Raw genomic sequence first — 13,180 nt, forward strand, 5'->3', positions numbered from 1 at the left:
ACAACGCAAGCTAGAAGACAGTGGCGTCATGTCTCTAAAGTACTAAAACCGAACACAAAACAAACAAAAGTATCTACTAGAACTCTACAACCAATGAAAAAAAATTTCAAAAAAGAAAACAAAATAAAGGTATTTCCAGACATGTGAACCTGAAACAATTCATCACCAGCAGACCTGCACTAGAAGAAATGTTAAAGGAAGTCCTTTGGGCAGAAGAAGACTAATATCAGATGGAAATCTGTCACTATCCCAAGGAAAAAATAAAGAGCAACTGAAATGCTAACTACATGGGTAAATATAAAGTACTTTTATTGTTATTATTACTTAAATCTCTTTAAAAGTTAAGTGACTGTTTAAAGCAAAAATAATAGCAATGAATTTTGGGTTTATAACACATGTAGAAGCAAAAGCAAGACTCATCTATATGCTGCCTACAAGAAACCCATTTTATATATCAACTGTTGGTTAGAAATGAGAAGGGGCTTTCCCTAGTCTTTAATTAACTGCTATTATTATTATTTTTTAAACCATTTCCTTTAAAGTGCCTTGAATCATTATAAAATGTGCATTTAAATATATATGTGATTCTTTCCCTAAGCATTTTTGATTTCTCTACAGCTATCTCTCCTTGGCCCCTATTTTGGGTCAAAACTAACCACAGAATATAAAATCACGGCACAAAGGGAAACCGTGGTAAAGAAACAGACTGGAAAGGGTTGTGCTAGTTGATCAAAGAAAGCACGTTAGAAGTCATTGCTGAGAAAATAGGATTTTGCTCATTCTGTTTCACTGGCTGGCCTGTCATGAGAAAAACATTAACTGCACTATTCAGGTCTGTAATTGACTCATATGTGTCTACGTTTAAGTGCAATGGTATTTTTAACTGAAAAGCACCATTAAAAAAAAAATCAGCACTCTTTTTGGGTAGCACTACGTGAGTTATGCCTGAAGATAAAGGGTTGTTATGTGCCGTACGGGTTAGAATATAAACTGAAGAGTAAACATTTTAAGTAGAAGATCTTGGCTCAATAATTGGGGAAAATGTTCCAACAATTAGAATGTCTGAAAATTGGAATGGGTTAACCATGTTAGTTTCAGTCATTTGAAAAATTAAAATAGAGGTTGGATTCAGGGCTGTGCTAGCCTATAGGGAACTTTCAGTAAATAAGAAAAAGGGACCCTTTCTGGTGGATGACTTAATAAAAGTTGCTGCCCCTGTGTAGCTATATGCCCAGCCTGGTTACCTGGCTTAGGAAGCAGTCAATGGCATAGTTTCAGCTCCACCTTCCCCCTCAGAAAGCAGCCTTTGTGCAGTGTCCTCTTGCTAGAAATGTTGTAGATAAACTTCTCGAGATAGACATGATTTGGAGTTGATACCTTCCAAGGTTGGTAAGTCTGTATTCCTGAGTGTTACCTGGGTATAAATCAGTGCTTTAGGTGTCCCAGTATCCAACAGATCACGTTCAAAGAAGCACAATGCAGCAATCGTAAGCAGTTTAAGAAGAATTTTAGTCTTTACTAAACCACCCTAGTGCCTCTCAAAATCCATTACATGAGATCCAATTTATAACCTGCATACTATTTCCCAAAAGACTCTTGCCTCACTCGAGCCTGGCTCAAGTCCTTCACACTTCATAATTTCTTCAGAGGCTCTCACGTGCCAACCCCCTAAAAGCCTCTCTGAAACTCCAGTCCATGAGCCTTCTCTCTTTCCTCACTTTCTCTTGCATCTCCCATCTAGTTTTTCCTGTGTCTATTCTCCAGACTCTATATTGAGAAAAAGGAAATGTGTTGGCAAAGATAGAACTTTCCTTAGTTTGGGCGAGAATGGGGAGAAGTTGAACAAACAAAAGTAAAATTTCTCAGAAGTGTGTTCTTTTGCTCTCCTTATCCCCTCTCCCCAGCCCTTTTGTTGTTAGGTGCCATTGAGTCAATTCCAACTCAAAGCAGCCCTGTGCACAACCAAACAGAACACTGCTTGGCCCTATGGCGTTTTCACAATTGTTGCTATGGTTCAGCCCATGTTTGCAGCCACTGAGTCAATCCATCTCGTTGAGGACCTTCCTCTTTTTCGCCCATTCTCTACCAAGCATGATGATCTTCTCTAGGGACTGGAAACATGTGCAAAGTATGTGAGACGAAGTCTCACCATCTTCGCTTCTAAGCAGCATTCTGGCTATACTTCTTCAAAACAGATTTGTTCGTTCTTCTGGCAGTCCATGGTATATTTACTATTCTTCACTAATACCATAATTCAAAAACGTCAGTTCTTTGGCCTTCCATATTCATTGTTCAGCTTTTGCATGCATATGAGGCAATTGAAAACACCATGGCTTGGGTCAGGCACACCTCAGTCCTCAAAGTGGCATCTTTGCTTTTCAACACTTTAAGGAGGTGTTTTTGCAGCAGATTTGGCCAATGCAATGAGGTTTGATTTCTTGACTGCTGCTTCCATGAGAGTTGATTGTGAATCCAAGTAAAATGAAATCTTTGTCTACTTCAATTTTTTCTCCGTTTATCATGATGTTGCTCGTTGGTCCAGTTGTGAGGAGTTTTGTTTTCTTTATGTTGAGGTGTAATCCACACTGAAGACTGTTGTCTTTGATCTTCATCAGTAAGTACTTCAACTTCTCTTCACTTTCAGCAAGCAAGGTTGTGTCATCTGCATATCGCAGGTTGTTAATGAGTCTTCAATCCTGATGCCTAGATCTTTGTATAGTTTGGCTTCTTGAATTATTTGCTCAGTATTCGGTTTGAATAAGTGTGGTGAAAGGATACTATCTTGATGCACACCTTTTCTGATTTTAAATGACTTTGTTCTGTTGGAACAAATCCTCTTGATCTACGTACAGGTTCCTTATGAGCAAAATTAAGTGTTCTGGAATTTCCATTCTTGGCAACGTTGTCCATGATTTGTTACGGTCCACACAGTCGAATGCCTTTGGATAGTCAATAAAACATGGGTAAACATCTTTCTGGTATTCTCTGCTTTCAGCCAAGATCCATCTGACATCAGCAATGATATTCTTTGTACCATGTCTTCTTCCGAATTCAGCTTGTTCCTCCTAGCGTCTCTAATTTTCTCTCTCCATCTAGTTTCCTGATTCTTTAACACCATAGTTTGCATTCCAGCCTGAAATATGCTAAATAATCCTTGGGTAATTTCAGGAGGAGGAACATTCACATGTTGATAATTATTGCGTGGACACTGTTTCCACAGATTCCTCTACTAGATACTAAGAAAAGAGGTAAAGCAAGTTCTGTGAAAAATCCTACTCACAAAGAATTTACAGTCTCATGAGCCAGACCAGATAAAGTCACATGAAATAAATATAAAGGAAGCAAATCAACAGACAGTGAAAATGAATACAACTTCACATCCACGACTGGCCTTAGAGTTAGTTACCTGGATGTTGAACGCACAATATGCGCAGAACTTTGAGTCAGAGAGAGAAAGCTTCATGGAAAAGGTAAGAGTTGAGTAAATGTTTAAAAGAGGAAAAAGAAAATGTAGCTAGAGAAATTAGTATAGAAATAGATAGAAGAGTCAAAGTAATATGCAGCAGATAGTGAACACACCTACTGGAACAGGTGGTCCAGGTAGAGTGGGAACGGTGAGAATGCAACTCCCTGTTCTCTGAGCTCCATGACACTTGTTCTGTGCCTTGAGTTACGGTTATACTTTTTTGTATTTTCTTCAGTAATTAGTAACTTCTAGAAAATAGAGACAGAGTCTTTTACTTCTCTGGCCCGTCTATAGCACCTCACACATGGTCTAGCAAATTTTGGTTGTTAATATGTATTTGGTGAATTAAAGAGAGTTGATGGTTCTTAAAAGAGCTTGACGCTCAAGGCAGATATTTTTTACTAGTTAACCTAAACTATTGTTTTGGTTTAAGAAGATGTCTGCCTTGAGCATTATGCTTTTTTAAGAACTATCTATATGGGGTCAAACTGACAACAGCAACTTGAAAGATTAGCTAGGAAGTTTAGGGGGCAGTGAGTTTATGTTAATGGGGGAAGAACAACTCAGAAACGGAGGATGAGAATGGTTACACAACTCGGAAAATGTAATCCATGTCACTAAATGATACAAGTAGATACTGTTGAATTGCTGTATGTTTTGCATGTATATTCTCAAAACAACAAAATAAAATTATATAAAACAAATGGAGTTGATGGGAGGCTAGTCAGAGGTGCGTAGAAGAGTGGAAAAGGGTCACATTGCTTATGCTAATGAATTTATTTGCCCTTGGAGATAACTGGCCGTTCAAACATTTAAGTGATGTGATCAAAATGATGAAGAAGAATTTCTCTGATGTTCCACGTGTGGGACAGAAGATGATAAGTTTTTTTTTTTTTTTTTGGTTTGTGTAGGGGCTACCTGGACATTTGGGAAGAGAGGTCCCCTATAGATGATACATAATACTTAACTTTAGTCATTGAAACTTTTGAATAAGAATATTTAGCCTCCTTGAATTATATGAACTGGTCAAATTAGTCTGAGAATTTCATGTGTATAAATGCATTTCTTCATAAAGTTTTTGGTTTTGCTAATTAAACCACAGAGTATGTGATATTATGCACTAGAGTAAGATTTTGGCATATTTTATTGATGTGTCAGTCTGTTTAGGTTACAGCCTTAGAACTACCCTCTGGGGGTAGTTCTCCTCTGTCCTATAGTGTCATTATACGAGTCAGAATCAACTGGATGGCAACGGGGTATACAGATTCATCTTCTGAAAATCCTGTTCATGGGAATTCTTTGTTGCTAGCGTTTAGTATAATTGTTTTGTTTTTTGATGATTGAAACTGCACAGATAATAGCTGTCTGTTGATTAGGGATTTCAGTCAAACTTTCATTTTCTCATTTTGTCAGTATATAAGTTTATGACTTAGATGTGTTTTGAAAAATATCTTTTTTTGTTGTGCTTTAGGTGAAAGTTTCTCATTAAACAATTAATATAGAAATTGTTTTGTTACATTGGTTGCCAAACATGTGATGTATGAACACTCTCGCCTTCTTAGCCTTGAGTTCCCCATTTCTATTCATCCAGTTTTCCTGTTCCTTCCTGCCTTCTCATCTTTGCTTTTGGGCTGGTGTGTGCCTTTAGTTTTACACATATATGGTTGAACTACTTGTGTTATTTTTTGTTTTACAGGCCTGTCTAATCTTTGGCTGAAGGGTGAACCTCAGGAGTGACTTCAGTACTGAACTAAAAGGGTACCTGGGGCCATACTCTCTAGGTTTCTCCAGTCTCCATCAGATCAGTAAGTTCGGTCTTTTTTTTTTTTTTGAGTTTGAATTTTGTTCTACGTTTTTCTTCCGTTCTCTCTGGGAACCTCTATTGTGATCCCTGTTAGAGCAGTAGGTGGTGGTAGCCAGGTACCATCTGGTTGTGCTGGAATCATTCTGGTGGAGGCTGTGGTAGTTGTGGTCCATTAGTCCTTTGGACTGATCTTTCCCTTATGTCTTTGGTTTTCTTCATTCTCCTTTGTTCCAGACGGGGTGGAACCAGCAGATGTATCTTAAACGGCCACAAACAAGCTTTTAAGACCCCAGGCACTACTCACCAAAGTAGGATGTAGAACATTATAAACTATGTTATGCCAGTTGAGCTAGAGGTCCCCCGAGACCATGGTCCCTACCCCTCGGCCCAATAACTCAGTCCCTCAGGGAGCTTGTATGTGTCTATGAAGCTTCTGTGACTTTGTCTGGTCAGCTTGTCCTGACTTCCCCGGTATTGTGTGCTGTCTTATCCCTGCACCAAAGTTACCACTTATCTATTGTCAGTATTTTTCCCTCCTCATCCCTCCCCTCCCTTATAACCATCAAAGATTGTTTCTTTCTGTGTGTAAACCTTTTCATTATGAAAATTATCTTTATTTATTTATTTTTATAAAATAAAAGATAGAGACAGTCCTCCCCTGGATTATGAAAGTCCGACCTTTGGACAACTGCCCTAAAGCCTATTATGTTAAAAATTGGAGTTAAATGGAATAGTTTATAACAACAAAAGCATGCACTACTTTGTCTACTTTGTGATGCTCATGAAAACATCACTCAGTTTGGAAACATTTCTAAGTATTTTACATGCATGGGAAGGTAAAATATATACTATATACTAAGACAAACATTTGACTGATGCTAAATAAGAACCGTATGTACCTGTTCTGACTTACTTACAAATTGGACTTAAAGACAGACTTAGGAACAGATCTTGTTTGTAACCCAGGACTGCCTGTTCTCATTATAAAATCCACACACTTATGGTATGTATATAAAACAAAATTAGATTGCTGTTTGTGAAGGAAAAGCAACATAGCATTTTTATTAAAAGTGGATTTGCATTTATCTGGTGCTTCTACCTTTCAAACTAAGAGAAAGGGTTAAAATGATACAACAGTCACTAAATGGGGTTCTATCTATAAGGGTGAGGCCTTCCTTGGGTGATCCAAACAGTTAAGCACTTGGCTACTGACTGAAAGGTTGGTGGTTGGGCCCCCCCTAGAGGCACTTCAGAAGAAAGACCTGGTGATCTGCTTTCAAAAGGTCACAGCCCTGAAAACCCACATAGGGCTGCCTTGAGTTGAAATCAACTAGTTGCCCCAAACCTGAATTATCAGATAGTTTGGAAACTTAACATAATGTAAGCAATTGGGAAAATACAAAACAAATTCTATTCTGTAGATAAAAATAAAGAGTACATAAAAAACCAAACCAACCCCATTGCCGAACAGTGGATTCCGATTCAGACTCATAGTAACCCCATAGAACAGAGTAGAGCTTCCCTACAGGGCACTGGTCGCAGTAGTTAAGCATTCCAAAGCTAGCCAAAAGGTGGGCAACTCCAGTCTACCAGCCACTCCTTGGAAACCCTGTGGGGAAGTTCTACTCTGTCCTACAGTGTTGCTATGAGTCAGAATCGACAGCAACGGGTTAATGAGTACATAGATATCTACATATAGATAGTTAGGATTTATTTATTTTAAAAATAAGGTATTTTTGCACAGGTTGAAACCAGTGGTATCGTCTTTGGAAGGCTGTGAGTAGCTGTTCACCTAATTTAAAAACAAAGGGAAAAGGTACGGCAGGGACTCTTAAAAGTAGCCAAGAGATCCTAGCACTTTGTTATTCTAAAGGCTTCCAGAAATCAGATTTCAACTCTCTGGACAAATGGGCATTAAAAGGGGGTGTAGTGAACTATATATATGGTATTCTTTTTCCTGGTTTCATGTTTTTACTTAATAAATTGAATTTTTGGTTTAATTCCAATAGCATAGCTCATAAATGCAGGCTTTTTCTTCTGGGTTGAAAAAATAACAAAGCAAGAATCTTTGGCAACCTATCTGTTCTATTGTAAACTGTAACACCCTTTCTAAAAAAGAGAAACTCCCCAAAGTTATGTGAAAGGAAGCTAGCCCCTCCCTCCCACCAAAAAAGGTTGAGGACACCTCAAACAGTAGTTTGAACCTTTCTGAACCATTCACTTACAAGAGCCTGAGTGTATGGATTACATGAGTTAGAGAAACTCAGAGAAAATTGAATGAGCAGTTTCAGAAACAAGGAAGAACTTCAGCCACAAATATTTGCTTATTGTGATGCTTATTTTCCTAGCCCATGAGCTGAAATTTCAGTTTCTTTATAAGAATTGGCTATGTCTTTCCCAGACCAGGCAGTACGCTATCCGAATGTCTCTGTATGAATGAAAACCTCATTCATCAGGGAATAAAAATGATAAAAACTTTTAGCAATGCCCTGCCATATTTCTGGGTTTTGTAGAACTGACAGTTATCTGATACATTGAAAATATGTACTTCTCAAAGAAGGCTGGCTTTTCTGACTATATTTTGCATGGCAGACCCCTCTGGCAGTTTTATGTGTTTGCAAAGCTTGTAGGGGGAGACTGGACTCCCTGAGTGCTTCCTGTTTCATTAGCATAACCCCGCCCACTTCCAACACACGCCCAGAACTACCTCATTAACCATTTGGGATTGGAGCCAAAAACATAAGACTACAGAGAATATAAGGGGGAATTACCGGCGAAAGAGCTCTAGACCAATTTAAGACTAAATCCATGACTTTTCCAAGATCAGAAAATATTGCGATAACAGGAAACATTTCTCCATTTCATTCAGATGAGACTCCAAGGTTTTCATCTAAAAAAATTTTTTTTAATCTAGAATAATTAACTACACTATAACGAGACACACAGCCCAGCTGCATATATTTAAGTTCTTTTGTTAATCTCTCTCCCTCTCTCTCTTATTTATTTCCTGGGTAGCTTTGACATTGTAAACCGCAGAAGAGTTGGAGACTGGCATTGAAAGGAGGTGTTGGGCAAAGGTTTTTTTCTTTTTTAAAGAAGTTTACTTCAACGAGAGGAAATCTGACAAAATGACAGGGGCAAAGAGGAAAAAGAAAAGCCTGCCCTGGAGCAAGATGCGTGTCCCTCATTGTGAAGACATTACGAGGTGGTGTAGAAGGCGGCTACCTGTTTTGGAGTGGGCGCCGCAATACAATCTGAAAGAAAACTTGCTTCCAGACACCGTGTCTGGATTAATGTTGGCAGTTCAACAGGTGACGCAAGGTAAGGTACTGCGTTTCCTTTACCTGTTTTCTTCAGAATAGATGTCACTCTGCTTTCATGGAAGTGTATTGTGATCTAGGATCAGCAATTTAGCGAATGAAATGAATATTTAACTGGAGAAATAAGCACACTGAATATGTATGTATGAAAGTTTTCCTAATTATTATTATTATTATTTTTTGCTATTTTGATAGCTATTAAGCATTGAATGAATTTTTGAATGGCATTACATATTTGCAACTTTAAAATTCATGCTGTATAAAAGAGTAATCGCAGGAGAATGAATTTCTATAGCTTGACCTTGCTGATATAGTTTGCAACGTTTGCTGAATCAAGCTATAAAATATCTCCTGGCTTGAGCACAGTCTTTTGTAAGCCTAATTAGCAGCACACAGTTACATGTTGTAGCCTTGAGAGTTGCTATAAGCAAGAACAGAGCTTTGTGTACATAAAAGAGGCTCTTTGCCAAGATCATTATTTGCAAAGAGAATCCTGTATGTCCTCAGAGCTTGTGTTTTACTGGACATGCTGATTTACTTCTGTATCACTTTACCTACTGCATCTATTTCTTAACAAAAATTTGAACTGGTGAGGACTCGGATTTTAAAGCATATTCTTTCTCAAAGCATATTCCAAACAATATTCTGGATTAGATAGGTGTTTCCCTTGGTGAAAGCCAGCTAACTGGTGTGCGTGTTTACGTGTTTTCCTTAAAGGCATAGTCACTGTAGTTTTGACTGATTCAGGTAACAATTTTCTGCTCAGAGTAAGGAGAGGAATGGATTTCTCACCCTTGAGAATTAGAGCAGTTTCCTTGGCACAGACTCTGTAGGTTTATATTTCTTTGCAGTTTCACTGCTTCTCTGGTTTTAACTCTTATTCATACTGTTAACTTATAAGCACTCTTTTAATTGAATTATTCTGTAGCTGGAACCAACTGGTTTGTGTATTTGTGTTTTTATTATAATTAGGAACATCTGCACTAGTGGCTTTACTTTAGGATCCATGATACTGTCATGCTTTATGGGATTCCATTTCACTGAATAGTCTCGTATTACATTTTTAATGACCATTTTGCTAATAACAATGTATAGTAATCTTTCAGAAAAATGTGAAGTAAATAATGGGTACCAAGCCAAAAAAAAAAAACAAAAACCCGTTGCCTTCAAGTTGATTCCGACTCATAGTGACCCTACAGGACAGAGTACAACTGCCCCATAGGCTTTCCAAGGAGCAGCTGGTGGATTCAAACTGCTAACCTTTTGGTTAGCAGCCGAGCTCTTAATCACGAGCCACCTTATTTTTTAAGTCTTATTTTTACTTAATTTTAAATTTAAAATTAAATACCATAAGTGCTTCAAAAACTTAGGTGATGAATTTGAAAGGGATTTTTTTGCCAAATAGTTTCAACCTATGTTTTAAAATTGTTTTGCTTTACTGTAATATAAAATGAACACGAATCATGTATTTTAAAAATCATGTTTCTGCATCTTTGAACATATCAGATTAAGAAGGAAATTTAAGATGTGAGAAAGTTACCTGTGATACATCATTAGTGGTGTCATTCATGTTTAAGTCTTTGGTAGTTAAATGTGTGGCTTTTATTTGGGTTTTCATTTTGAAACATTTTGTTTTATGAGTCATGTATTTCATTGGTTATAAAGAAACACAATCGCCAGCCCCTGAACGATGAGAAGCAAAATGCTTACACAGTCCTTCTGTCTTGGGAAGGCATAGATTTAGCTGCTGGTCCTCTTGGAAGGCCTAGTAGTATATGGACAAGACTAAGACTTTTTGTTGGCTTATGAAAAGATGAACCTTAGAAGTACCTACTCTTTTAAAAACAATCCTCTCAAGTTTTCTCATACCCGTCTGTTATGGAGAATTAAAAAGTGAAATATCATCAGCTACCATTTGTTGTAAGGGCACTGTGCGCAACCCCTTAAATACATTAGCTTACCCTGTTGTTTTTCGTTGTTGTCCAGTCGATTCTGACTCATGGTGACCCCATGTGTGCAGGGTAGAACTGCTTCTTGGGATTTTCAGAGCTTGGCCTTTCAGAAGCAGATTGCCAGGCCTGTCTTCTGAGGCATCTCTGGATGGGTGGCCTCAAACAACCAACTTTTCGTCTAGTAGTTGAGCACTTCATCATTTACACCACCAAGGTTAGCTGTATCCTGACACAATTCTGAGAGACAGTAGTCACATCTCCATTTTACATGAGAGAAAACGAAGGCTAGAAGAGTAAGTCATTTCCCCTGGACCTCATACCTGATAAGAGATAGAGTCAGAACTTGATTCCAAAGCCAACACAGTTAATATTTTATACTTCTACACTGCCAAAATAACCAACCTTTTCATAATACCAATGTTATTAGTAATAGAAGACATTTCTTTGGACAGGTACAATATCCTTTTTTTCAAATTACTTTTGCATTCAGGTTTCATCCCTGCAGTTTTTAAACTCAAAGGCAAAGTAACAAGAAAAGTAACTACAGTAGGATATAGAGTAAGGAAAGCATTTAGATATCATTAGCTGCTATTTGTGTGACTATAATATCTGCAATCATTATCCGTGGCATTTCTTTAGGAAAATTAGAATAAAGAAGGGATAATTTTTACCTTTGCATCATGACACAAAAGGAACGAATACCTTTTTTTCACTCTACTGATTTTTTGGAGAGCTTTTCAGGTACTCAGCCTAGTTAAATTATATTAAATTGTTGAATTCAATGTGTTTTTGACCTACACATATGGCAAGTTTATATGGTCCAATCTAGGATGGAAAACAATCCAAACTTGTTTTCCATCCTTCTCTTCCTAGAAATGAATTTAAAACTAAGGAGGACAATGGAAATAACAATTGAGTGTTTTCTATATGCCAGATACTTAGCACTTAAAATTACTTTATTATGGATTTCCTAATTGTTAAATAAAATAGATGCTTTTCTTTTTTTTTCAGTTCTCATACCTGACATATCTATAGCATTTTTTGTGTTGTCTATATCCTTTCTAAAACTCTTCCTCCTCTTAGTTTTTATTTACTGCTCTTTTGTTTTTCTCATACTACTCTCTGGCCTTCTCTTCTTACGAGCCTCTACAGATTTGCCTCCTACTCTGTCTACCCATTAAACATCAGTGTCCTGGAGACTCTAACCCTGGCCTCCTTCTCCAGAAATTCTGTGGGCAATTTCATCTGCATACAAGGCTGTAACAACCATTACTGTGCTAATAAAACTTTCTTCTCAACCCCAGATCCACATATTCAGTTAGTCAAACCTAGAACATTCTACAAGCCCTTCAAATGCAATATTTAGACTTCAAAGCCAAACAAAGTGAATGGCCCCACCATCTTAAAAAACAGAATTGTAATAATTAATAATAATAACTGTTATTATTAGGCACAAATATAAATGCTATTCTAAAATCACTTGATGTGTATACAAAACTGAAGCTCAGTGATGATAAATAACTTGCCTAAAGTCACATAGCAACTTAGTGGAAGAGGTAGGATTTGAATTCAATGGGTCTGGCTCCAGAGACTATGCTTTTGCCTTTATACTAGACTAACTCTCATAGAACGTTCTGAGAGTCATCGCCAAGTTTTCCCTGTCTTTTACTATCCTACTCACTTCCACTAGCAAATAATCAGCCACCAGGTTCTGTTGTTTCTACTTCCTAAATATCTTCCCAGCCAACTAGTCCTGCTTCATGTTCCTGATGCTGCCCTAGTTCACCCTCTGAACTATTGAAATCATCTAGTGGATCTTCATCCTCTGCTCTGTCTCCCCCTGTAGGCCATATTCCATACTGCAGCCAGAGTGGTCAGAAATCTAAACACATTGCTTTCCTGTTCAGAATTCTTCAGTGACCCTTTATTTCCTCTAGGATACATCCCAATTCTTCCGCATAGCCTATTAGATCATTAATAATGTGGGCCCCTTCATACAAAGCTCTACTCAAAGAGATATCTCCTCTGAGAATCCTGCCGAACTCTCCTGGGAAGACGTATATCTCCTCCCCTCCTACTTCCTTTGTACTTTTTACATTATCGCTATTAGGCCTTAGCACAATGTATCATAATCTTTTGGCACAACTCTTTCCACTGTGGTCTGTATGCTTTGGGAACAAAGATAATGTCTTAATCTTTACTCTTGTAGCAACTTCTCTATTGCCTGGCACATAGAAGTAGGTTTTCAATATGTTTGTTAGAAGAATGAGAAACAATTCAGCTCCGAAAGTTATCTTGCTCTATTGAACTATGCTGCTGCCCGAGGTAGGAAATTAAATGAAAATATTATTGTTTTCGAAATAAACTTAAGATGCTGGTAGTAAACAATACATTAAAAATAAGAGTACCAAAAAACCAAACCAAACCCATTGCCATTGAGTGGATTCCAACTCATAGTGACTCTATAGAACAGAGTAAAACTGCCCCACAGGGTTTCTAAGGATTGCCTGGTGGATTCAAACTGGTGACCTTTTGGTTAGCAGCTGAACTCTTAACCACTGTGCCACCAGGGTTTCCAAAAATACGAGTACTATAATTAATTTCTTCCAACCCCTCCTACTTTCCTGAAGTTACAAAC

General features: G+C 37.7%; 1 protein-coding gene across 1 annotated transcript in view; it reads left to right on the forward strand.

The window, feature by feature from the left end:
- The first annotated feature begins 8,398 nt into the window (after positions 1 to 8,398).
- SLC26A7 (solute carrier family 26 member 7) overlaps positions 8,399 to 13,180 on the forward strand; it is a 125,359-nt gene continuing 120,577 nt past the window's right edge. The window contains exon 1 of the mRNA XM_003408387.2: positions 8,399 to 8,591. Coding sequence (XP_003408435.2) covers positions 8,399 to 8,591 — 193 coding nt within the window. The remainder of the gene's footprint in view (positions 8,592 to 13,180) is intronic.

The sequence above is a fragment of the Loxodonta africana genome, chromosome 14, assembly GCF_030014295.1.
Source record: "Loxodonta africana isolate mLoxAfr1 chromosome 14, mLoxAfr1.hap2, whole genome shotgun sequence".
In the NCBI taxonomy this organism is placed as follows: Eukaryota; Metazoa; Chordata; class Mammalia; order Proboscidea; family Elephantidae; genus Loxodonta; species Loxodonta africana.